The sequence below is a fragment of the Sylvia atricapilla genome, chromosome 9 (genome assembly GCF_009819655.1).
Source record: "Sylvia atricapilla isolate bSylAtr1 chromosome 9, bSylAtr1.pri, whole genome shotgun sequence".
Classification (NCBI taxonomy): Eukaryota; Metazoa; Chordata; class Aves; order Passeriformes; family Sylviidae; genus Sylvia; species Sylvia atricapilla.
In genome coordinates, this window is record NC_089148.1 from 10,501,054 (window position 1) to 10,528,718 (window position 27,665).

Sequence of the window (27,665 nt, forward strand, 5' to 3'; positions counted from 1 at the left end):
GTGTATCTAACAGAGCAGCCTCCAGGTAGTATCAGCCAAAGAACGCATAAAAACCAATAAAAGTCCCTCCTCATACAACTCCAGCATATAACAATGATCAAACAGAACAATCCTCTGCTTTTTCCAAACTCCTTTTTGTTTCCATGGCTTTCCCCTAGAGACAACAAAAAGTTTCACTTGTAACTGATGTACTTATAAGACTTTAACACTAGACTGCCAAGCTGAAAGTCTAAACATCAGTACTGCCTAGACTGAAAATTAACAAAATTGGGAGATTTCTCTGTCTGGACAAGTTACAAGAGTCAGCTGGTATATCAACCTCCATAAAAAAACCAAATATATATATATATATAGTTTGTACCCTCATTAGCTAGGCTCTGTCAAGTTGCTGCCTATTTTTCCTAGCTGCTCCCCCAGAATTTCAAACATCATTCACATGTCAGCTCACGTGGTTTTCAGGTATCCACTGAAGTAATTCTGAAAAACTGCAAGATTCATTCTACAGTTAAAGAGACTCTAGAAGTAAATCTACTGGAAATATTCTAAAGTTCCATTCAAACCTGTGTGTAACAAGATGATGTGAATGCTGAGAAGCTGGGAGTAGTGAGGAAGTGGCAAAGACAAAAGTGACACAAGCAAGGTACACCACACTGTGATGTACTTTTAGGTACATCACACTGTGATGCAAACAGCTCCACTGGAATGCTGAAATGTCTGTGTCAGACCAAAAGAAGACATACCCAGGAGTGCAGTGAGTTTGGGAAGCAAACCAACATGGACCATTTTACTTCTCAGGCCTGTGTCAAAGGAGAGATTCAGTAAGAGTCGAAGAGTGATATTCAGCAGGTCTTCATGTTCACATGGTACCATTTTCACAAGTTTTTCAACAATATCCATTTCAACCTGTATTTCAAGGGAAAAAAAAATCATAACCCATCCAAACTTACTTTGGCTTCAGTATCCAATTTGTAGCCATAATAGTGACTGTTGATGCATTTTAATATGAAATAGTTTTGCTTATGCCTTTATGGTTGAAGTCTTCTAGATTGGGTTACTGGGAAACATTGATTAAAAAAGGTTTTGAACCAACCAGTTCAGCTGTCTTGGAAACATTCCTCACAGTTGGAATACTGCAGGAATGTGAAGACATGACCTGCAAAACTAGATTGGGGTGAGCAAACTCATTTAAACTTGAACACATGCAATCCTGCAGCAACTGCCAGTAGAGTCAAAGATAGACTCAACCAAGAAAGACAGAAAATTGGCATCAAAAAAGAATTTGAGACCTTTCATTATGAATTTCAAATGAACCCCTAGACAGAAGTGTGCATGTGCTCTCAGAAGAGGCATGCCATCCTGCAAGTTAATTTAATAAAAGCGTGAAAGTCATCTTGAAACATGTATCACTTTCCAATTAAAAAGTGGAATCCAGGAACTGAGAAGTAGTATCAGTTTCTGAGATCATGTTCACTTTACCAGCCAGAAAACACATCTGAACTGGCAAGACTTCAGAAAGTTTTTATCATGTTTTAAGCAACATTTCTGTGCTTTTATTGGACATAATCTTTAAAATGCATTCATTATTTGTTTCCCAGATCCTTCTTTGGCCAGAAGGAGGCACATAAAATTACTTGGCATTCTTCAGACTTCTCCATGTACATTACTACTCTAGTTATAAATAGACACTGAATGAATACTAAGAAGCTACAGCTCTCCCCACACAGCACAGTGCAATAATCTAACAACTGCCTGGACAGCTTTGATCAGAAACAATGAGATAGCAAGAACTCCTACCTCACTGCTTTGAATTTCATATGGCCCTGCAATAGCCAAGGAAAGAATGTGCTATAAATAAATTTGGATTATTAATTTTTACTTAGAATCAGGTGCTGCACAACTAATCTTGGATCATTTTGCCTTTGACAGTTTTATATTACTGCCCAATACAAATATCAGAGCACCTCCTTCACTGGTAGCTTTCCTAAATAAAACCATGGAGAAAAAGGCATCATCTTTATTATCAGTAAGGAATGCTCAGACAGCTGACCTGAAGCACACCAACATTTTCAAAACTGTTAGGACACACTGAAAGAAAATTGATTCAAGAACTTTGTTTTATTTGTCTTTACATTAAATCAGATGGAATGGGGAAAGTGTGCCAGCAAATCAGTGGGCCAGAGAGAGAATTCTTATTTTCCTAACCAAGTCCCATATATAAATAAGGGAGATTCTTGTCTGCAGTGTTCAGTGCACAAGCATGCAAAGGTCCAGTTAGTTCACTACTGATTTTACACAGATCTTTTCATCTCAGAGTCTCTGTGTACCACTGATCTCAGATTACAACTCTTGGATAAGGAAAATGTATCATTTTCATCTAACAAATTGTAATAGAGGCACAAAGGTGAAGTGAAGCATCTATTGAAGTATCAGTAAAGAAGATACTTGGCTACAGCTTGAAGTCACAAAAAAAAAAGTATGCTACAATTTCAGAAGTGTAAGACTTCACCAAAAAAAAAAAAAAAAAAGCTTATGAGGGATAACTGCCTCCAGTTCTTAGGAGCTACTGGCAGCAGGAAGGAACAGTGTCTTTCAAAACCAAACTGACGTAGGAAATAAGTAAACTAGTCTAGCAAACTCCAGAAGGATAAATATCTCTCTTCCTTAGTCAATACATGGCAGAAACAATAATATGCTCTCACAAGAGTATAGTCTGGGGGCAGAGTCATGCATATCACCAGAAGGGGGGGTATGACAAGACTCCTGAAGTGCTGAATTGAAAATCTGGAATTTTGTGGATCATATTTTGCATCATATTCTCTGTCTGGCATGAAATTTCCTCAAAACTGTTTGCAGTAGGTTACCACTGGATGTTGTGCTTTTCTTTCACTTATTTCACTTGTAACAAAACGGGATAATCAGTGCTAGAGATACTCAGTGTGAAAGCAGAGATGCCTCCCTGTTCCCTCCAACCACACAAAGTTTCCAGAACTCCAACCTTTCCAGCATGGCAGTAGAGTGCTACAAGCCTCACCATATCGTTTTTGTTCTCCATGAAAATGCTGAGTTTCTTCAGGAAGGTCACAACGAGGATGAGCAGCTCAAAATTATCCCGATCCAGTGCTTTCACCAACATGTGGACAATGTTCTTGTTCCTCATCTTCAGCTCAATGCGAGTATCCTCAGCGAGGTTTAGGAGAAGGTAAATTGCAACTAACAAAGGTCAACACAAATCACAGCAACAGATCATAACCAACACAACTGAACAAGTCTCTATTTACACTTTAAGTGCTGAAGATGAGACATCCAGAAGCACTGTGCTTCCTTTTCAATGCATTTTGAAGGAAATTGTCTGTGAATGGTTTTTCTGCCTCTTTAAAAAGCATTAAGAAGATTAATTCTAATCGTGGCTCTGAAAAAAAATAGAATTATGATCACTAGAAGCTTTTTATGTTGTGTGGTTTGTGTTTTTTTAATTTCAATTCCAACAGGAGCATTAAAAAGCCCCTCTCAGGAGAGAGAAGGGCCACTCAAATAATTTCAATCTAACATGAAGTGTATTTTAGTACAAAAACTGAGATAGAATGAAATCTATTCAGAGTCAAATGCAAGCTAAGTTAGACAAATTTTAAAAAACCCAAATACCCAACTCCTCCCAAACCAACATCATGAGCAAAGAAGAGTGGATCATTTTTGCTCTTCTTCTTCTGACAAATGGCTTTTAAAATTATTAATAGTGTCAAACAATCTGATTAAGTACTTGCCTTCTCCCTATTCTTTGGCAACTCTTCCATATTCACCACACATTCAGGATGTTTAATACATCCTGGTTATAATAAGAATCAAACAGGATCCCTCAGCCATGTTTACCAACAACAAAATAATTTGCCACTTGGATTTGGTACCTCTAAGCAGCTGTTCCTGCTTGACAACCAGCCCTTTGTATTTCTTGTAAGTTTCTCATAGTCCTTTTTCAGGGTTTGATTTTCAGGATCTTCATCAAGTGAATTACAGAAGTTAAGGAGTTCAGATAAAAGTGATGCAGGTTAGATGACAACTGTCCTCAAAAGTGTTCCTCAATCACTAGTGAAAAGCAAGGGATCTGTGGAATAGCCAGTGTCATGACTCTCCCTCAGCACCAGCCTGTTACAACTGCAATCCAGGCCAGCATTCTTCTCTCCTAGGCAGAGATATTTTACACCCTAATAAGCAGCACAGATGTTCTAATACATACTGCTGATAAAAATACAAGTTTTTTTTTTTTTCTTGTGTTGCTTTAGTAGCTTCAGCTTAACCTCTTTCATACCCCAAAATCTTCAATCTTGGTCTTTCTCAATTTCCCTATATCTGCAATTATATTTTGCAGTTTCTGGTAAATTCTACTGCTTTTAAAGAAGATGCTGTGTATTTCTCTTGTATAACCCAACAACACTAATCAAAACAAGTCAGAAACCATCAGGCTATGCCAGAGCATCAAAAGGATATCAGCCTTCTTCTTTTTAGCAAGTTCTTCCTGCCAAAGCTCATGTCTCTTCAGTTCATGGTCTATGATATTCATACACAGAGCTCCGATTTTGTAATGTGTGATTATCCCATGAAATTGAGAGAAACTACATTGAAGAAATAATACTTGTGAGGAATATCAACAATATCAAATACCAACAACTCCATATCTACTTTGACATCTATGGCAGCAATACTGCACCACATGAAATATTCAAATATTATTTACAGTGTGCCCCATTATAGCACTTCCCTACTGGAAAATTATTTCAAAACACAAGCAATCCCTGAAAACATGAATACTTTCTCAACTCGTTGAAAGACAAGGAACAGTTTGTTGCTCCAGACCAAAATAAAAACATATTCCAGTTTTCATGCATAAAGGAAAAGGTTTTCCCCTCAGCTCTGCCTTCCATACTGCAAGTGCTTCAGAGGACTCTCTCCTAACCAGAAATATAATAGAGACCTAAAACCAAGGTAAATGCAATTTCTGCTTGAATTATTTCTAGGCAGGGTACGCTGAAACACTGGCATAGCTAAACAAGAGCAAGCACTCACTTCAGTTTTGAACATTGTTTCTTCCCTTCAGGAGTGCAGATGGAAATTAGAGGTGGCAGGTCAGCCACCTTTCTTTTCTGACACAAAGCTATGAGTCAGAATCTTTACTAGTTTCCTCCCAGCTCTCTTACAAACTGCCTCACCATAAGAGTTCTTTTTGTTATAAGTGATCAAACTGAGGCACAAGTGTGCTTCTGTCTATTTTTTCTGTTTCAGAAAAGTTTTGCAGCGCAGAGCAGAAAACAAATGAAAAGCCAATAAGCAGGGCTACATTCTTTATGCTCCCAAATCCGGGACTCTGCACTCACCTCGAAAAGCAGAAGAAAATGTAAATTATATTGGTAGCAAGTTCAAGGCTTTGTTTCCAGTCTTCCCTCAGCACTCTAGCCAATGCACCCAGAGCAGTTTCTGAAGTGGGACAAGATTTAGAGAAGCATCAGCATTTTGTGTCCCTCCTTTTTAGCTTGTGAGTCTCAGAATTTGAATACACCTTATTTTAAGTTTTCTAGTGGAACACTTTCACAGGTATCTCACTTTAACAGGCAACACTGCTCACAGGTTCTATTTGGAGACTGTACCAAAGTGGTCACCCTGTCACAAACCCTAGGAGGCAGCAACATGGAAGGAAAGTGCAACCAAACACTGAAGTCGTCTTAAAACTACCACTGACCTTTGGATCTTGTGGCCTCTGCCAGTTCTGTGTTCCACACTACGCTGTGTCCCCTGCCTAAAACATCACGATTTTCACTTTCAAATCCCCTTTAAATTCTGCCTTGACAGATAGTATTTCTCATCCATCTACTTATTTTTCCTGCTGAATCTACTTCATATTATTTAATAATCTGGTTTCTCCTTGTCTAATTTAATCTCACTTTTCCATTCACCTTCCCCTAGCTAGTCTCTCTTCATGGACACCATGCTAGTTGATCCGAAAAGCAGCAACTGGGAACACGAAGCACTAGATATTTTCAACAACTCATAGGGACAAGCCATGATTTCATGGCTCACCATTCTCATCCCATCCCATCCCATCTTCTGTGTTGACAATGCAAGATGGGCATGTATTGAAGTCATCATTTACTCAAGGACTGTGAGGGTATAAGGGCTCAGCGAAAAAGACAAAAGGGGCAAGGAAAGAAAATCACAAGATTAATTTATGTCAGCTTGCAAAATACCCCTTCCAAGGCAAGTTCCCTGATCTACAGTACATTCCCATCTCCAGCCGTAATGCCAGCTGAAGTTAATTTAGCATCAAAATAACTATGACGAGAAAAAAAATAGCTGAAGCCTGTAGAGCCTAGGAAGATTTCAGTATTAGGCTCACCTAAGACCAGTCTGAGCAGCATCCATTTGTAGACAGAGCCAACTGGGCTTTGATGGCCACCTCACCTCATACACAGAGAAATAGAGTCTAGCAAACTAAAGAAAATCTCTAATTAAAGGTGAACTATTTTTCCCTGAACACAAATTAGGAGCACATCAAAAGAAATTACCACTGGGTTTTAAAATTACCATTTAGAAGCAGCTCTTCCAAATTATCAGGATTCCTGGCCAGCTGCAGGATGAGGGCAGAGCCACGCACTTTGTCAGGAATGTCCTCGTACAGTAACTCAATGTACTCATCCATGTCATTGATATTGGCAACTTCATCAATCTGAAAGCAGTCAGAAGCAAGGGTTTCACAGACACAGATGGCAATTCAACACACCAGCAATCATGTTATTCAGTCATGACACCAAAGGGCACTCAGCTTCTGAGTACACATCTTAGGCAAAAATAAAATACAAGTTAAAAAACCCCAACACATGCAGAATTACTGCCAATGAACACCAGGAAATCTGAGGAGATATAATTCCTAAAAATAAAAGGATGCTCAGACATGACTCTGTGTCCTGTCCAATGTTCCAGACCTCACTGGCTGTCCTGCTGTGTGCTGTACTTAGAGGGGCAAGTATGCAAGTCAAATATTTTACCCTTTATGGAGGTAATTTTTTTCCATTGTGCAGTATTTCCAAACCAAGTCTTTGTTTAAAACACAAGAATCAAAAAACCACAAGAATTCAGCATTTCCTCTCTCCCCCCCGCCCTTTGGTAACTGTTTACTGAAGTAGTAAACAGGGTTTGCATTTCTCTTTTAACACCAATATTTACCTCTGTTCCTTCAAATGGGGGTGGATCTTTTGGCTTGCTGGTTTTCTCTTTCTTTTCTATAAAGGAAAAGTGCAGCTGAGTGCAGTTAAGTTACACACAAACACAGACCAAGCACACATCCAGTGTTCTCATAATGAATCCCCTAGTTAAATCAAGGTCAAAGTCCTTTTGTGTCCAGCTGACCTGCAACACTAACACAGGTTTCTGAAGCTGAACTAGGGAGTAAGGCAAATCCTCAGTCTAAATGATCAGTGGGGGAGACAGAGGGCAATAAACATTAGAGCAAGCCCAGAAGGACAACACTCACTCCCAAAGTGAGAGACCTCAGCAGCTTTGATTCTGCCTGTGCCCTGTGACACACCAAGACAGAAATGCAGAGTGAAAGGGGGTAAAACATGCAAAGTTTTTACAATCAAACCCCACATGTAATATAAATCTTAGTCTTAAACCTGTCTCACTAGGAATCCAGCTTGAGAACAAAGCCTACCATTTCATGGTTGCAAGAAGCCTTGATAACTGCATGGTAATGTAGAATCTAATGTTAAATATTCAACTGTGCCCTGAGCAGAAAGTTTAAAGTGAACTTAAGACATAAACAGGAGCACCAAGAGGCCAGAAACTTAAGATGACAAGATGAGAGAAATACCCCAGACTGTCTGCTACACTGGACCAAAGCCTGTCAGTCTCTGAAACTCTCCAGCTTTACACACAGCTCAAATTCAGCCTCAGGACACTGTCTGTCCTTGCAAGAGGTGATGGCAGAGGTCTGTCTAGGAAGATCTTAGAGACTCTGGATATCAGTGTAAGTGCAGACTCAGTATGATGACACCGCACCCAATAGCAGAATCTGTACCTCTCCACTCCTGCTAAAGTACAAGGCAACCAGTAAGAAGCATCAATACTAAGTGTAACCAAAACAATAAAATAAATTTGGTTGTTAAAAAGGTAATTTCTTCCAATCTCACTTCAAGATCATAACTGTTTCCAAGGGTGATAAAACGTACATGTCCCCTACTGTCACCATCCCCAGACAACTGGTTCATCAGGCACACTGGGCTCTCAGCTACAAACCTCACTATTTGTTCAAGGCTGAGGCACCCCAGTCCCAAGCTACTTTGTTCCTGTATTTTTTTACCTTTTGCTGCTGAGGAATCTCTGCGGTTCCGCAGGTAGTACAGCAGCTGCTCCACTTCTGCCAGCTTGGAGGGGTGAATGAGCTTGCATTCTTCAACAACCTTCCGAGCCAGGGAACAAATGTCTGTGTTTGCATTAAGACTCTTCAGACGAATTCTGCAACACAGACAAGTCTCTTTTCAGGTTTTATAGACTTTTATCTTCAGTCTTTTGATTATGTTTACACAGTTATGAATTTCTTGAAGCAGAAATGATCCTGATATGCCCAGTGCCTGTGCCTTTCATGTCAAAGGGGTGTCTCTGAACTACAAATGGCAAGGAACTGTGAAACAGATTTGGTGGACCATAACTGGTCATGAGCTGACAAGCAGCAACATTAAAGCAGCTGTATGAACAGATCCCTTACAACCATCTTAGACACAAAAGACAGTAACTGATTTGCAACATACCCCATAAAAAGTGCACAGGACCACAAAGGAGTACTGCACACAAAAAATTCCCAGATGAGAGACAGTTCTGGGTGCTGTCTGCACAGGAAGGTTCTTTTGCAGTGCCAGGAGTCTCCTACAGCTCTGGCAGAGCTGCAGCCAGGTCCACAAGCAATGAGCAGTAAGAAATCTCTGTGGGCGTTAACAACAGGGTGGATCAAAAAGGAATTCCACCACCTTGCAGGTGCAAGTTGCTGATTCATCTGATGACAGAAGAATGCTTCCGATATCTTCAAAAATTTGAGACAATTTAAGAACACCCTCTTCTTTTTCCCTCAGTTATTCTTCTAACACACACACAGAGGCAGCCACTTCAGCTCAAATTTTCAAAAATAAATCAGTACAGAGATAATCCCCCCCCTAGAACAGGTCCAACCATGAAGCTTGAAAACTGAAGTTATGATAGTTCTCTGGGCTTTTCCAGTGGGGAATATTTTAATAGTATTGAAAGAAATTAACCAGGCAAAAGTAAAATCCAGATAAAGCAGTGAATTCACTGGTTGGGCAGGGGCAGATCAAAACAACAAGGAGAGCCAACAGCTGGAGCATAAGGCTGTCATGAGGTTCAGTGGTACTTCTTGCTCCAACATGAACTACCATTTGCACAGGAAACAATCCCTTTACTTTTCTCTGCCTCAATTACCCATCATGTAAAACAGGAGTCATCACTTTTCTTTAGGAAACACCTTGAAGGACATGGCTGAAAAGCAATTTACAACGTGTGTTTCACATGTTATTTCCCAGCTTTGAAGCCCTCTGCTAGTCCAGCACTAAGTTTCATAAAGATTATAAGCTACAGTTTCTCAGAGGTAGGTGGTACTCTGAGTTACTGAATCTATGACTATGAAGATTGAAATAATGTCAGAGCTTGCTGTGACCTTACATTTTCTGACATCCCTTGCGTTCCCCCAGCATGGGGTCTCCCATCTCTCCCAGAATTGTTGCTTCCACTTCATAATGGACAATGAGGGCTTTCTCATGTGGATGCACATCTATGTGACCTCCTTTTACCTTCCTGTCAGAAAGGAAAAAAAAATGGATTAAATGAAAAGCTCAGAAAACTCACCAGAGCAGAAATCAGTTACCTGCCTCCTGTTCTATGCAGACCCTTAACCCAAGCAGTGCTCTCCCCTTCCATACCATATTCCATCCCACACACAGCTGTACCAAAACTGGTTCTAGTGGTATATTCTCAGCTGTTACCTGTAGTACCGAAACATCCAAGCCACTGGTCAAGTCTTACCCACAAAAATCAGGAAAGAAATTGAAGTTATCCTGTTCCACATCACCACAATCAGTAAAAAGATGCATTTCACCAAGCAGGTGAGCTTCCCAGTTGATTCCCCATTACCTTGTCAGTATTGACAAATCTTTGTCTAATGGCCTTCACTTAGTGCAGTCCTCTACAACTGGAATTTTTTTGTCATTCTCTTGGCTAACCCTTACTAGTACAATTTGATGGGACTGAATTACAAATAATTTGTATTTCAATTTAAATATTCTCTCTTGAAACACAAACCTCTTGCTACTGTTCTTCACCTCACTGTGCCTGCTGCCAGGCTTGAGGGATTACAAAAATCAACAGCTGCCATCAAAAGATACCAATCACATCTACCTGCTTTTCTACAGCTACAGATCCTTGGGAGAAGTGTTCTCTACAGAAACATTCTGGGGTATGTCAGTGCCAAAAGGGCCTGTCCTGCTCTCTTCTCCTTTGTGCCAACAATTCTGTGTCCATGCAGGTCCAAGGGTCCTGAGGAAAGGCTCAGATGGATGAAGATACACTTCACTTCTGCTTTCAAGCAGTGGCAGAACCACATCCAGAGAATACAGTGACACATTTTTATTTACTGCTAAAGATGACCCTTGTCCCTTTTCCACTTGGTACTGCCAGTCGAATATGTGCAGTCATGCCATAAACCAGGCTGCTGAAACACTGCAAAGTAAAACCACCCCCAAAATGTAGGTTTGGCTTTTGGGATGTGGAGTGGGTTTTTTGTTGGATGTTCAGGTTTTTAAGACAGATCATGTCCATAAAGAGAATTACAAGTGCCTTCACTAGTAGTCCTATCAGCATCTAGGAGATGGCAGGTTGCTGTGGCATTGGGCCACTTAGGTCTGGGAAAATGACTTCAGCCTCCTAAAGCTGGAAATGTCAGCAGATCCAGAGGCTGCCTTTGGTGTAACCAGTCTCAGCAGAAAATGTTTGAGGGGTGTCCCCATCTACCCAGCTACTCTGATGTCCACTTTCCCTTATGCAGAATACAGCTGCAAAAATACCTTTGTCTTGAGATACAGCTGCCCAAAAAACCCCCACAAACCACAGAAAGGTCTGCTGTGGGAAATGAAGAGTCCAGTTCAGCTACCAGCCCTGCAAGGACATAAAGCTACATAGAGCAACCAAAAATATCTCCCTGCTAGAGATTAACATTTTCCATGAGAGTATAGCAAAACTTATGACTTGAGATTTTTTGAAGAGACTTGGGTTCATTCCCTTTTAATAGTACCTTGAAACAGATGTTTCATTACAGTCTGTTCTCACAAGGTCCAGTATTGCAGGACAGAAAGCTAATGGCAAATCTATTTCAAAAGAATCCAGCTCTCACTCCTCACCTCCAAATGTATTTCTCCCACATTAAGACCTATCAGGAGATGCCAACTGCAAACACTCAGACTCCTGACAGTCAGAGCTCTGGTTAGTGACAGCTCAGTAATATTTACAGATATAAAGAAAAGGATGGGTAGAGAACAGGAGTTTGGTAAAGTTCTACAAGAATAAAGCTGAACTAACAGCTCATCATTGCCAAAAGGATTAGATCTTCCCGTGTTTCCCCTGCTCCTGGCAGTCACCTTGGAGTTCAACATGAGGGCTCATCAATCCCTGTCACAGGCAATTCCAGCAATCCAACAGAAAACTCCCCATGTTGTGGAGAGAGGAAGTTTTTCACTGTGTAACAGAACTGAAGTGCTCTACAGAAAAGAACAACATTGCCTGTTTATCATCAGGGAAAAAAAGGAGTGAAACCTCCTCCTTTTGGCAACACTAAACCACTCATGAGCTTAGCAACCAGGAAAGCCTTAGCTTAAGACTGCTTAAACAGTTTCAGGACCTCCCGTATTTAATTTTTTCTTTCAGAGGGACAGATGGCCAAAGTGAAGAAGTTACAGCTGCAGAGATTTTCTGCCCTCTCACACTGACAAGCACCATCTCTGCCTGAGCTATTTCTGAGCTAATGAAGTCACAAATCAATACACAGCCCACTTCCCTCTCTGAAAATCCTACCTTGTGAAAAGCTTGAGGACCTACATTAAAATGTACTCCCCAGCCACTGAAGTTATTTTTCATTTGGAAAACACTGCATTCAGATTGTCAGCATCACAAGGTAAATCTTCATTTACAGAGAAAAATCCCCTCCTCTCCCCCAAATCTACAAACATCTTCTTTACTGACTTTCTACACATCTTGAGTCTGTAAATCACTTCATAAAACATTTTAAACTGCAAATACTACAATGAGTAGAAGCAGTAATGCACTGGGGAGCTCTCATGCACATCAGCCTGTCCTTTCACTTCACTGCTTGCTCCATCAACAAGAGCCCAGCTCAGCTCAAGGTTTAAAAGAGGCCTTTCCTACAGACAAGAGCTGGCCAAGCTGAGCTCACAGAACCAAAGCTGGAACGTTAATATCCTTTATTAACTAATTCCTTTAGAGGGAAAAAGCAAAAGCAAACTATCCTAATGAAAAGTGGGACAAGGCTGCAAATCCAGTAACAAAGCCCAGCAAGTCAGACTTGCTGGGAGGGGGAGAACCCACGGAGGATGACAAAGGAGAACAGGGAGCAGAGGAGTCCCAGACCTGCAGACCAGCCTGCTCACATTAAACAGCACAGCAGGCAGGCTTGGGTCTGCGCTCCCAAAAAACAGAGACACCTACACCTGTTGCAGGGATGACTACAAAACAAAGATTCCTACAAAATCACATAAGATGACAGAAACTGAACAGGTAAGGCTTAAAAAAACAGGCACTACTCTAAGGTTGTAGCTTTAATTTCATTAAATGTGGCCAATGAATTTTCATCCATCATGGCATTGCTACGACAGAACTGATGTTCAAAGATTATCAAGATTATTATTTTTTTCCCTGCACTGTTTCCAACTATGAGTCTTAATATGTAGCATATAAGGGGAGAAAAAGCAAAGTCTAGACAGTCTAAACAGGAAATTCTGCGAATGTTAATAAGTGGACAGGAAGTAAAAAACAAGAGCAGGAACTCCTCAGGATTCATGACGTGATGGATAAAATCACCAGCATGACAAGAGAAAGTGACACTGTCCACACATCACATCTAAACAGAGGCCTAGATGATCTGGCATCTTTTGGAATTGATTCACTTTTGCTCTGAAAAAGCCGACAGAGATCCAACAGTTGCCCTACTCTTTAGGGTAACTGGTCTCACTGTCAAACAGATAAACGGCACCATTCATTTATCACGTCTGCAACATCAAACCCAGATCATACACTTTATACACCACAGTTACCTCTTCCATTCAGGTCTCTTGTCCTGCCTGCCTTACCATACTCTGAACATCTCTGAATCAGACTCCCACCTTCTCCCTGAACCTGGCCTTACAGTCTCTTATCCCATCCCTGATCCCTAAAGCAGCTACTTGCCCCATCCCAGCACCTAATACACAATGATCCTTTCCACTCATCTCATAATAGCACCTATTCTCCCCTTAACCTGCTGTCACTTCAGTGCTTCGTCCCAAACACAAGATAAAATGCAACCATAGCCATCCCCAGACCAGAGCATCCCTGCAAACCTTCACCCCAGCGCCACCCACCCCATCTCTCTGCCTACCCTGCCTTAGTAACCTTCACTCATCTCTAACCTTCCCAGTCCTCATCCAAATCTTCTGCCCAAGAGACAGGGGCAGGCTGAGAGGCCTAAACAAATCTATCTCTCATTCCCAAGCCCCTCACCCATCTTACCCACCACATCACAGTCTCCAGTCAGCTTCCAAACCAAACACTTCCACTGGCAATACCTGCACCCATCTCATCATCACCCCTCTCAAAACACTCTCCATTGTCATCTCCACAGCTATAATCACCCATCCATCCCCAAGCCAGTCCTCACTACAACCGGCGACACCTCAGCCCTACCACCCCTTCTTTCCCCTAAACTCACCACACCCTCAGCTCTCTGGGATCACTCCAACCACAACCGCCCATCCACCCCTCTGCAAACAGCCCCCAACACCTGTGTCTCCCGCCTCACAACCTAACACACTCCATCCCTCGGGACAGGCTGCCTCGCCTCATCCGCCACGAGCCCTCCTTCCCCGGTTCATCTCCAAAACGAACCACCGCGCCTCGTGCCCATCCTCCCCGGTTACCTCTTGAGGTACCGGGCGTCCTCGCTCTGCATGGCGGCGGTGAGGGGCGGTCGGGGGACGGGGGGGGCTGCGGTGAGGGGACGGGGGGCGGCGGTGAGGGGACGGGGGGCGGCGGTGAGGGGAGGTCAGGGGGCGGCGGTGAGGGGAGGTCAGGGGACGGGGGGCGGCGGTGAGGGGACGGGGGGCGGCGGTGAGGGGAGGTCAGGGGGCGGCGGTGAGGGGACGGGGGGCGGCGGTGAGGGGAGGTCAGGGGGCGGCGGTGAGGGGACGGGGGGCGGCGGCCCGGGCAGGGCGCGGCCCCGCGCGCGCGGTGCTCGTTACCAGGGAGAGCGCGAGCCCCGCCCTGCCCCGCCCCGCGCACGCGCACGCGCGCCTGCTCCGAGCACGCGCTGCCGCTGCTTCGCGCACGCGCGCCGCCCTCGGCCCCTCGGCCCCGCCTGCCCTCCCCGTGAGCGCCCCCTGCAGGCGCGGGGGAGGCGCTGCCCCTCACGGGACGGGACGCGCCGCTCCTGTTCGCTTGCGAGGGATCGGGAAAAGAAGCTGCGGATTTTTTTGCCACCTCGCCCCCCTAAATATGTACACAAAAGTAAAGTTTCTAAACTCGAGACGCTGCGTTTCTGGGCGTCAATGTGATCAGCTGCGGTTCGAGATGGTAGAGACTTGGCTGAGAGTGACAAGTGACCTGACGTCACAGCAGTAAAGGCAGGTGGGTTGGTACCCTTTACTCAGTCTTCTGTATTTATTTAATGCTTATTATTTTGAAATTGATATCCATCACTGCCACCTCCTGACAGCTCTGTAATAGTTTTTTAATTAATCAGCGAGTTGGTTTTGGTGAGAGGTACTTCAGCAGGAGTGAGGGCACTTCATATTCACGGAATGACAGCCCGGCTGGGGCTGGACGGGCCCTCTGGAGACCATCGCGGCCAACCCCTCTGCCAAGGCACGGTCACCCAGAGCAGGTGACACAGGGATGCATCCAGGTGGATTTGGATGTCTCCAGAGAGGGAGAATCCACAACCTTCCTGGACAGCCTCCTCCGTCACGCTCAGTGCAAAGAAGTTCCTCATGTTAAGGTGGAGTTCCTTGTGTTTCAGTTCGTGGCTGTTACACCGCATCCTGTCACTGGACACCACCAAAAACGGTCTGGCACCTTCCTCTTGGCACCTGCCCTTGAGACATTTCTATGGGTTGATGAGATCCCCTTCCTTCTCCAGACTAAACTGTCCCAGCTCCCACAGTCTCTCCTCATCACGAGATGCTCCAGACTATGTGTGCAGTATTTAGAGGAAGATTGAAGAAAGGCTGTTGTGGTGTCCTGCCCCATTATGGCCAACCTGAGCTGGCCACTGGTCCTCAGCTCTTGGCTAAGCCCAGCCTTAAGGCAGCCTTGGTGTTTTGAAACATAATCTTTCTTTTGGTTCAGCCACTGACACACAGAGAGCACGGGGATGACACTGCTGTAGCTCCAGACTCAGGCAAAGTGGCTGCAAATCCAAAATGTTGGAAAAGTTACACATTCAGCTAGCACCTGAATTCTCTGTCCCTTTATCTTGTCTCCAAGCCGCTCTAAAGAACAATCAAGCAGCATCATATCCAAGAGGTCTCAGAAAGGATCTTAATGGGCTGCAGTTTTCTGGAGTCCTCTTTGCTGCTCCATAACCTACAACTGAAAATTCTGTCTACCCAGAGTTGCAGGGATAGAGCAGAAATAAATAATAGACAAAAAAGCTTTTGTTTTTTTTATTGTGGCAAAATATTAGGCATAAATACTTAATGTCTACTGATCCCATTAAAGACTAAGAATTTTTATATTTTCACGATCTGTAAATGAGCAGAATAAAATATTTTGTGGAATCCACACAGTGCCTGCCTTTGTTCTAACAGAAAATGGAAAGTTCCCTGTGAAATATGAAGTGCTACCTTAGTGCAATGAATTTACAAAACACTGTTAGAACATAACACCTTTGTTACTAGCCTTATTCTATTTTTATCACAGTAATACCATCATAAAGAAAAAAAAATACAGCTACCTAATCAGAATGATAATTCTTCAGTGATTTCAGCAGGTCTCCAGATAAGCATAAGCCAAACATTAAACTCTTAAGCCATATAAATAGTCTGATATTTACTGAGCACTGAGTAACCTGACAGTCTCCATTTATTTCACTATGAATTTATCTTATTTATCTGGTCACACATGCCTGTGAATGGAATCTAATTTTAGACACCTACGGAAAATAGGCCAAAGATTACAAGATGAGAATGATACAAATGTGAGAACTGAAAAAAATATGAGTAAAGGAACGTTTATTCCACTTCAGTGTGCCATGATGTTTGGGCTAAAATTGGCTGTTTGTCAGGACCTGAAGGGACAGCAGAGCCTGAAAGAGTCCTCGTGAAATATCTCAGCTTTGTAAGTATTGAGCCACCAGCACTGCCAAGATCAGACAATTCTGTTGGTCAGTGACAACAAGTTGATGCTGGGTTTAGAAAACCACATGGCATAAACACCAAAACCCATGTATTGCATGGTGGATTCTTCTAAAATTAAATTGTAGAGCACATGCTGCCTGAGGTTTTGTTCCACAGCCTTGCCTTGAGCTTCTCATGTTGTTTTGCACAATTCCTTACATCCCTTTCCTTACAGTGTGATGAGGTGTATGTGATGGGACTGTGGAGATCCCCTCACCTACATGGTAGAAGTACATATAAGGAGGAAAAAAGAGAGGGTGGTGTTTGAGGCAGAACGGTGATCAGGTTGCAAGCAGAAGCTGGAATGTGCAAGATTTTTGTGTTTCTACTTTGTTCTTTTGTTTGGGTGATTCTGGGGTAGTTTGGGGTTTTTTGCAGAAAAATTGTAAGAGATATTGTTCTGGAGTCAGCTTGAAGAAGATGTTTTTTGTAGGGAGGGAATATAAAGCAGGGTGTGAAAGAGCATGGGAGCTGCAGAGAAAATCAGAAAATGAAGAGAATGGGGGAGAAAGTTGCATGAGAAGTTGGGCAGGAGGAGTGAAGTAGGTGGGTAAAAAGAGGAAAGACAACTGTGGAGTATTCTCATATAGTGTATGTATGTATGTGTATATGTATATGTATATTTGGTAAAATAAGCACAGATGGACTAATTAACATTTTTATGAAAAAGCCTCCCAACTTTATATTATTTGCTCAAGCTGCAGACAGATGTTATTAACCAGATGGACAGAATACACTTGGGTGACGTTGGGGCAACACCCACCACATTGCCTCATGGTAAACTTGATTGTATTTCTTCTTGTTTGTTCCCTTAGTACTGAAAATTACTGATACTAGGAGTGATTTTTAAGTCAAAAAAGGTGTTTCCATTGTCTTCAATGAGCTTTTGGTATATGACAAGACTGCATGTGGAAGATGCATTGGGACTGGTTTCTTTTACATCACCGTGAAAAAAATTCAACCAAAATAACCAACATTGTTTTTCTGTAGCAAATGAAATTGTTAAAATGGAATAGACTAATCTCTTGTGTCATGTGGAGTTAAGAAACCAAAGCAGCCCTGAAATTTGTAACCTATCCAGTGAAGATTGCATCTCAGGAAAAAAAAGAATTCTGTGGTTTTGTAGGGAAAATCATGAATATGGGGCATTTGCCTAGACCTTGTAAAATGAAACGTGCATAAAACTGCTTAAGACTCTTTATTAGCTAAAATAAAGTGGAGCACTCTGAAAAGGTGGCTTCCAGGGAAACATGTTAGGTGATTAGACTGTGCAGCTCGGTGGGGGATGGTGATGATGTTGTTCTGATGTGCTGTCACACAGTGAGGGATTGAGGAATGGAGGTAATAAACCCTGGGCTTAAAAGTTTATACTGGGAGGAGGAAGTGAGACGAGGCAAAGCAAAATCTGATACGCAAAGGGAAAGTCTGGCTTAGCTCTTCTGGATGGAATTAATCTTGGAGCACAGATCAAGGTGATTCTTGAATGCCTTCTTGATCAGCAGTGACAGGGGCATCTGTGCAAGAGAAGGGCGTTTTCTGTGTGGCACTTGATTGTGCTGGCAAATCCTGGGTGCTTTTGTTATCCTTGAACATGAGACTTCACAAAAATGAAAACAAGATTGATTTGTATTTTATGATACATTTAATCAAACGCTGAGCTAAGCAAATGCATCAGTTTGCTACTCATTCAAACCAGGGAAGAAAATTACCTGTGGGTTTCCATTGTTTCAGATGTTAAAAGGAAACATCTAAAGATGTGAAAAGAAGCAGATTGAGTTCACTGTAGAGCAAGCACAGTGTGCTGTTTTCTCCTTTGGCCTATAGAAATCAGAAGTGCTGCCTTCTATGGGATTGATCTGCTTTGATGGCCTTTTAGCTCCTTCTGGAGCTGGGATTGTGGTAAAGTGGCCATCTACATACATGGACTTCCAGTGCCTGAGTTAAGGCCAGGCCTTTCAGAGGGAATTCTGCTGGGAGAAACACAGAAGAGCATGTTGTACATTGTCAGAGAATCTTAGAATCGTGTAAGTTGGACAGACTTTTAAGAGCCCAAGAATAAACCTAACACTGCCAAATCCACCACAAAAGCACATCCCAAAGTGTCACACCTACCTGCCAGTATGTTCTGGATGGGGATGTTCAGTATTTGTGCTACACTAGGATTTGCATTTTCCATTTCTCTTTATTTTCTGGCAAACAGCCGGAAAAGATTAAATATGGAAGTGTCCATACAAGGAGGAACAGATGGTCATGAGATGTTCGTGTCATCTCATGACCCCTAATGACAATGAGGGGGATTTCTTGTGCAAAATCCTGGTTCTGCTGAAATCAGTGAGCGTTTACCACTGACCCCAGTGGGGACAGAATTTCACCTCTTAATGTTTATTAGATGCAGCAGGCAGAAAGCAGACTCATAGCTATAAAGGCTGTGACATTTTATGATTCTGACTCTGCAACCACTCAAGCACATGCTTAATTTTGCCACAGTAATAAAGTTAAGCACTAGCTAAAGTGTTTTCAAGGAGGGTTCTCTTTTACACTTGAACAAGTCTATATTTCATCATAAATCAGGAATTCCTCCCCTTCAAAAGAAAAGGATTCTGCATGTGATCTTCAAATTGTTTCTACTTTGCACAACAATAATTGCATTTTTTTCAGTTTTTGTCCAGAAGAGGCAAAGGGAGAGCAAGGAATGAGTGATGTTGCTCTGGTAACATTTGAGTTAACTAATTTCAAATGGATTCAACAGAGAAACATAATTTTTTCAATATTAATTCTGAATACTTCAGACACGGGCTATTTCCTTTAAAAAGTGACGATTTTGCACAACACCTTTTTTTGCACAAATTTTTTTGTTAAGTTTTTAAACTACCGTGGACAACACCGGCATTGTTCATCATATCAGGAAAAACCCTTCTACTTTTACAGATAGCAGTATTTTTGTATTTGTTTCCACCTAATTTTAGCCAAAGCACATAAGGAGTGTAGCAGAGTGGAAGTACAAGGAGAAGCATTCAAGCTAGATGAATTCAGACCTGAAATAAAACATAAAATTTTAGTGGGACAGCACTTAACACATGGAATGACTTACCTTAGGATTTATGAGTTGATGCTTCCCCATTATTACCAGTCTTTATATCAGGAGTTTAAGAAAGAGAATGTGGGTGAGTGTAGAGTAAATCCTTTCCCAGGGTCTGTCCTGATGCTAATTTGTTCTATTTCTATTGTGGAAGGAACCACGCAGAGGCTGAATTTGGGTTTGATTTAGTGCACTTTGCCCTTTGTCCTGCTTGGTGAGGGAAAAGCAGGAGAGCATTTGAGGCACCTGAACAGGCTGTCAGAGGAGGATGGTGATGGTATGGGGTGGCAACAAAAGACCTGAGAGGTGGAAGGGAACATGGGGTGAAGAATATTCCTTCACCCTCCCAGCTGCGCTTTCCAGGAGCCTGGAAAACACTGGGGGAAGGAAAAAACAGGGACTGGTTTGGCTGGCCCATGAGCAAGAAAATAGGAGAACCCAGGAGTTCAGCTCTGGAAATTACTGGTTCTCAGGAGCTTCTGGGTTACAATAATGGAGATTTTACAGTGCTGTTGAGCTGTGTGTTGAAAAAACAATCCTTCAGCTTTCAACTAATTTAGTTACCATCTGTAAGCTGTTTAAACCATTCCCCTTGTTTCACTTTCCCTGTTTAATTTTGCTCTGTGTGCTTTTTCTTCATTCCACTTCCTACATGTGCATCTGTGCAGGCACAGAGGAGCACATAGGTATGTCACCAAGGATTTTCTATGGAGCTGGAAAACACAACTGTCACTGATGTTCTTTGTGGGCAGAACAGGGTTCTGCTACATCACTGTAACCCATCTACAGACTGCTGGCATTTTGCTGTGGGGACCCATGGCCTGTTCCTCACACCAGCGTATTTTCTACAGACACAGAAAGAGTGAAATCCATTTTTAAAAAGGTGCTGTGTGCCACAAAACTCCAACATTGGCATTTGTGTAGATGTCTGCGTTTTATTTTGTACAAAACTCAATTTGCTACTGGATTTCAGAATTCAGAGTTAACGTATTAAAGTTGTCCTTAGCTCACCCAACTGAGCATCTCATATGTTTCATGAGATTCCCCTGGAACCCAGGGACATATCAGTTGTCATGCCAAGGCATAGTGAGGTGAGTTAATTAGTAGCATTCCATATGTCCTGGGCTTTATTGGCTAGTAGTAAAGAATCCCAGAAGAAGGAAAATACTGTAATTGTGTCAGATCCAGCCTGTGTTTCCTCTAGTTTTGCTCTAGGATTTTTTTTCCTGCATATTGTCTCAGTGCCAGTGCTCGTGGTCTCTGAAATTAAAAGCATTTCTCATAAAGGGGATTATGAGATTAAAAATACTGCTTGTAAAGAACACATTGATCCTCACTGGGAGGATGACAGACATAAAACCATCAAATTACTGATGTCACTAAATAAAACTAATTTAGGAGATAACAGTACATTTTTAAGCAAATAGTGGGAATGTATTAGATTTACAAACTGCAAGAACTTTCCTTCCCAGTGTGCTCATTCTTCATTTATCATTTTATAAGAAAACCCCTTACACTAAAAGTTAGTCTCATACAAATGTCACTTGCTAGCTTTCTTGCTAATCCAGAGGAAATATTATCCTAGTGGTCCCTGAGGTCCAATGTCTAGGTGTTGGATACATGATAAACTTACTTGAAGCTTTCTCAGTGAGATATAGTCCTCTGGAGACAGCTGTGGATTTAATTTTTCAAGCTTTAGTACAACCTAACCTCTTAAAAACAAGATTTAAGTTTCCCTTGTCAGGTCAGTTAAGAGTTTCTTCTTTTATTTTACTTTTTTTTTTTTTTTTTTTTTTTTAATCCCTCCTCTGCTACTTGCCCAGACTGTTAATCCTCAGCCTCTGGAGGAAACATTTAACCATCCCAAACCTTTCACGTCTTGATAATTTTTTGGTTCCAAAGGACAACATACATACATTTGGCTTTTGAATTGCTCTAGTCTGAGAGTTTATCTAGAAAGTATCAGTGCAAAGCAAACAATTTCCAGTCTTGATCAAGCAGGTTTCTATGTCAGTTCTGAACAGAGGTGGTTTTTGCAAATTTTGATCCACTCCTCTGTGTAAGAGCAGTATTTCACACAAAGATGTGTATTTTTCTCTGCAATTCATCTTCCTGTGTGTTTATGCTGTCCAGGAGTTGAGTTTAATCTAGTTTTCTTGCCCCTTGATATTTATTGCTTAGTGTTTCAGAAACGGTAAATTTCATGTTTCAAGGCATGCACAGAATTTAACTGGTGAATTCCTGGTATTGAGAAACTCCACACAACTCAGAGACAGGTTAAGGATGAAGGCTGATCAAGCCAGCAACGTCACAGACACTGAAATGTATCTGAAATGCAAGGGATGTTATATTCCTGATGCTTCTATTGATCCACAAAAAATGCTGCTTACAGCACATACGCACACTAACTTCTGCCAGACTGTTCCTTCTCAGGAGCTAAAGGTGCCAGAGGTCTTTCAAGGTCACTTGTCATATTTGTTCTCTACAGTCAACTTTTCTTTTTTCCTTTCAGCTCATTTTGCTTTGACTTCCTGAGGAAATTAATTTTATCTTTACTTTACCTATCCATGCATTCATCAGGTTTCTTCTCCCTCCCTCTTAATAACCTCGTGACACATTGGACAAGTGCAGTCACCACTGAAAAAGATGGAGTCTTCAAGTTAATTAAGTTTCTTAGAGGTTTGTGTGCTCTGGCTGTCAGGTAGATGAGGGAGAGACCTGTGCTGAGGACTGTGCTGAGGGAGAGTTAAGCAGAGTTCAGCTCTTTGGCAGCAGTGAGGGGTCAGTCCCTCCGTGCACACTCTCCAGACAGACAGCACAGAGGGGCTGCTGGCCAAGCTGCCCCAGAGCAGCTCCACACTGGCTGCAGCACAGACAGCTTGTTGTCCAGGGTGGATCTGTCCCAACAGATGGCAAGTGAGAGGAGCTATGGGGCTTTTTTCAGATGGAAGCAGAAAGGCACACATCTAAAAGAAGTTCTTCTGTTTCTCTGTGACTCACAGGACAATGTATTTTCCAGTTTAATTCTACCAGTTCTGACTGAAACCACGTTCACCACCACTGCTGTGAAATGTGCTGCTGTATCAGATCAGGGAAACCCGGTCTGATGTTTGCCATCCAAGACAACAGCAGGGAGGGATCCACAGAGCTGCAGATCCAGAAGTCTGGATTTTTACATCTCTGCAAAAAAGAGATGGAGATTGAGGTTAAATGGTCTCTCTTATCCATGGTCTGCACACAGCACTTCTTTCTACAGCTCTGTTGTAACCCATTGAACTCTCCTCTTTCTCAGGGTGGAGTTCCTCTTCTGTCAGGATGTTCACACTCCACACAAAGGCTGTCCCCTCCTGACATCACCACTTTCATGTCACATCACCAGCATGTGCCCTGGTTTTCCCACACTGGGGGGTGCTTCATGCTTGGGCCTTCTAAGAGTTAAGGAAAATACCTGGTCTGACTCTGTGCAGGAGCAGCATGGAAGGGCTAAGAGCTAGCCAAAGCACACTTCCTAACTAATGGATTTAGGCTGTTCCCTAAATCTGCTGCCAGGGCTGTCAGACACAGGATAACTGGGCAGTAGCTCTGTGGTCTGAGCAATGGGTCAGTCTCATGCCCTAGGTAGGAAGGATCCAGCTGAGAGGAAGTGGAAAGGCATGTTTTTTCTGGCAGTGTTGTGTGCAGAAGGAGCTTTGATGGTGTGGGTTGCCATCTTTCTTTTGCTTTGGAATTGAAAATAAATCCTTGAGAGACTTTTCACCAAAGCATTTCTGGCAGTTACATGCCAGAGCTGAAAGACATTAAGGCTAACTTATCTCCCACTTGCCCAGTTCTCCCTGAGGGGTTTCTGCATTGCTTTTTGTGCTGTTTCATGAGTGTGCAACATCCTCTTTATCTCTGCTCACCAAACCACTATCCCCTCTGATCACTCCTTCAAACTTTCTTCTTATGTGCAGTCTTCAATGGCTGAGCCAGGCAGTTTCCAGAGCCCCTTCCTCCTTAAAAATGCAGTTGTGCCTGCATTTTTAAACAGAGCTGTGGGGGCATAGGAGCTGTGCACACTCACGTGCACAAGGCTACAGCAGACTTGATCCTGCCTTTTCCAAACCCCAGGAGCCTCCTCACTCAGCCAGGAGGAGATTTTTGTTAGCTTTCACCTCGAAAAGGAGCTTTACCCTGCACTCGAGCCAACAGAGGGCAATAGACTCAAAATTCAATACTGAAAAGAAATGCTTTTAAAAGATGGCTCCAGCCCTTACCGTATCTGGAGTCACATATCACAGTGAAAGGCAGCATTCCAGGCTGGACCTAAAACCTTCTCAGGCTCCATCAATTAAACCACCACATCTGGGGTGGAAGAGACTCAGCAAGGAACTCTCACTAGGGTTCAACGAGAACCAGATGTTGTGGGCACAGCTGTCATGCTTCTTATCAAGAACAGCAGAGCAGCCCCTGCTGCAGTTCCATCAGGAACCCTGCCCTTCCTTCCCTTCATCCTCAGCACTGCTGAGCATCCCTAACCAGAACCAAATAAAATCCTCACGACCAAAGTGTTCAGGAGTCCTCCCCAAATACTGCTATCTGTGTTAGCATACTGTTTGTGGATCTCCAAATCAGGGTCCTGCTGGGGCTCTTACTGTGCTTGGGACATGATCTTCAAGCTGCCTCTCCTACTCAAAAGTGGCTTCACTCACTCCCTTCATAATGTAATTTAGTGTTGGCACCAGGGCTAGAAGGATTAGAGGGAAAGCAATGTGTGTTCCCTCCATAGGGATAGAGCTCTGGCCAGTTTCAGTTACATTAATTTTAATATATTTACCCATAGGGCTCAGATGCCGTGTTTTGTTGCTTTAGATGGAATTCCAGATTGCTAAATTCCAATTGTATAAACGATAACAGATTGCTGCTGTGACTGCACCCATGAAAGTGCATGGGAATTGTGCAGGATATGCCCTGAAGGCTGTGAGTCATCCTGACCTACAAGCAGTGAATTCTGCTTTGGAAATGTGGTTCAAAGCAAGGGTTTCTCCTGAGACATCAGAAGTCCTGTCCTCCCAAGGTTGGGCCTTTGCCCAAGGCTTGCTTTGCTCTGCATTTCCTTGCCACAGAGTGATTTTGCAAGACTGACCAGTCTGCTGGAGACATTATTCTTGTTTGCACTTGTAAATGATAGACTGAAACCAAATCTACCTGAACCTCACTACAAATAAACAAATAAAAAATTAGAAGGGAAATAGCTCTGTGAACAAACCAAAGCATTTTGTTTGGCCTGACACAGAATATTTTTCTTTTGTGTGAGAAAAGGGCAGCATTTCAGTTTCTCATCAACTCAAAGTACTTTTGAGTTTTTTTGGGTTTTTTTTTTTTTTGGTCAATTCCACAGTCAACTCAAAACTAAATTATTTCCACAGCAATAATTTTGACAACTGGTAAGTCTGATTGGACCCATGAGTGGCGTTCAGGATTGTGACTAAGAGTTCTGGACCTCAGCAAGTCAGACAATTTGTGCATCCACTGTCATATTGCTGTTTTCCAGCCTGACAGGGCCATTCACTGCTGCTCTGAACAAGCCATCGAAGCTGCAATCCAGGCAGCAGGCAGTTGTAAAGGTTACCAGCTGCCATCCAACCTTGCAGCTGTTCTTCACTGCCCTCAGAACTGCATGTGTGCCCTCTGCCCATGCCTCTTCTTGTCGACATCATCCTGTGGTTCTCAGGAACTCCTAAACTCCTGTTGTCAAAGATAAAACAAAAATTACTTGCTTTAACGGCATCTACTCCTGACAGCATATGCCAAGCATGAGTGTGAGGGAGAAGAATGACTACAGAAGCCTTTCTAAGATAAAGAGAAATCTTACAGCAGTCTTGATGGCTTGTCTGTGTGGAAATTAGATTGCATACCAAGTGTTTTCTAAGCAGAACAGTCATTTAAAGGCAACATTGACCCTTTGTGATCTGTGTGATACGTGGAGCTTGTGCACATGTTTTATTTTTGTCTTCTGTGCAGCTGATGTGTTTCAGAAGGAACATGTACAGCTCAAATCTGCAGGGACAGGTGGTTACCTACTAACATAAAAGCAAGTCCAACTCCTCTTTAAATATCCTGATGCTTCAACAAGCAGATCCGCCTTGGATCTTGCAGCAACTCATCCTAAGCCATCTGATACCTTATTTTAAGTGGGCTGCTTAGGCAGAGATGAGCTGCAGGTGTTTTACCAAGAAGCTGCTCTAGCTGAGCCCTCATCTTAATTTCTGCTAAACCTCTTGTTGCAGAGCTGCCTGATCTCATGGCAAGGAAGAGGAAGTCACACCGTGGAACTATTTGCTTACTCACATAAATGCAAGCACATTCTTAATTTAGACCAAAAGCTGTTCAAGCCAATGACCGTCAGGCATTATGGATGTGTAGACTGTTAGTTTAGTTTAGTTTACTCCATTTTATCCATAGCTCTGGATTATCCAGGGTCTCTGCCACCAAGAAAAAAGCTGGGTAGCTGGCTTCAACTTCAGAAAGGGTCAAATGGCCATTTGGGAAAGGAACCTAAGGCTGAGATGTGGGTTTGCTCACATTTCAGCAGTCACACCACAGGTAGTGTGGGTGTCGTCATGCCCACACTGAAACTCCACACTTCTTCACTTGCTTAGCTGCACTGGGATCTGAAGACCAAGGGTGTGTCCACGGCAACTCATAGATTACAGAGCTGCAACAGGGATTTGATCACATACAGGTAAAATAACAGAAGTTGTGTTTATGCAGCCTTCTGGAGATTTTCACTCTTTTTGTGTAGGGCAGGAGTACTGTGAGTCAAACCCACCCGTAATTTATCTAAAAGAGTTATAACCAACATTCACCCTGAAAAACTAACCCTGGTTTTTTTCAGAACTGTTATATCTGACACATCTGTACTGGGTGAGAACTGTACCATGGAAAGACAAGTGTGGCTGTCACTGTGGCCAAACAATCCTTATGGGGTTTATGGTGTCTGGTAAGATGAAATCTCCCTTTCCTGAGTGCAACCAGGATTACCTTTGGCTGTTGTGGCACCTGCTGGAGCACACCTCTCTGACAGGATGAAGCAGAGAGATCTGCACTATGGATATGGCCACTGCCATCCCAGGTGGCTGTTCCAGCCCCCAGCCTGTGGCACGTGACAAATTCCCACACATCAGGTGTGAGCTGGACTAGGGAACTGATCCCGCTTAAAAGAAAATTAAGTGTATTTTTCCAAATAAGATTTCTTTTCCTTGGTGAAGGCTGGGTCACCTTTGTGCTGTTCTTAAAAACTTGGTCAGATATTTGTCAGGAGGTTGCAGTGCTGCTGGGGATATAGGGTAGCCCATTGATATTGGGAACATCCAGTTTCCTGACTGTGTTTCTGCAGAGTGGTGTACTGATACTGCAGACACCTGGAACAAACAGCTTGGAAGGGGAAACCTTTGCTTGCTAGAATCACAGTTTATTAGGACTCACAGTTTGTGCAGAGGCACATCCATGTTCTGTCTTCTGGCCTTCCTCTTGAGTACCCCGCACTGAAAAACTAATATCAAGGGAGAGACACACAAACAAAATCACCCTGCAAGATATAAGAGGGAGATTCTGGATAATATCTGAGTTCCTTTGAAGTGAAAGCTGAATAGATTGGGAAGTACAATTGAACTAAAGCCACTCCTTTTTGGAGTAGATATACTTTTACCCTGGCTAAGCCATTTCCTGGTGGATTTTTTTTCCCCCCACTTTCCAGCACCTGCTTGTTCCAGAGGGCAACACTCCAGGGATAACTGTGAGCCAGTGCCAAGAGCCAGCATTTCGCACTCCCCCCTCGCCCGCCTCCGCCCCCTGCCACACACCCCGATATAGAATGACAGTACATTGCCACAATTTAA

The 27,665-nt window shown here is 42.8% G+C and overlaps 1 protein-coding gene across 1 annotated transcript in view; it reads right to left on the bottom strand.

The window, feature by feature from the left end:
* Positions 1–14,298, bottom strand: part of KIFAP3 (kinesin associated protein 3) — a 66,842-nt gene extending 52,544 nt beyond the window's left edge. The window contains 11 exon segments of the mRNA XM_066324786.1: positions 741–903; positions 3,032–3,210; positions 3,903–3,956; positions 3,959–4,000; positions 4,483–4,607; positions 5,367–5,466; positions 6,571–6,712; positions 7,210–7,265; positions 8,345–8,499; positions 9,715–9,846; positions 14,232–14,298. Coding sequence (XP_066180883.1) covers positions 741–903; positions 3,032–3,210; positions 3,903–3,956; positions 3,959–4,000; positions 4,483–4,607; positions 5,367–5,466; positions 6,571–6,712; positions 7,210–7,265; positions 8,345–8,499; positions 9,715–9,846; positions 14,232–14,263 — 1,180 coding nt within the window. The 5' untranslated portion in view covers positions 14,264–14,298.
* Positions 14,299–27,665: the final 13,367 nt, after the last annotated feature.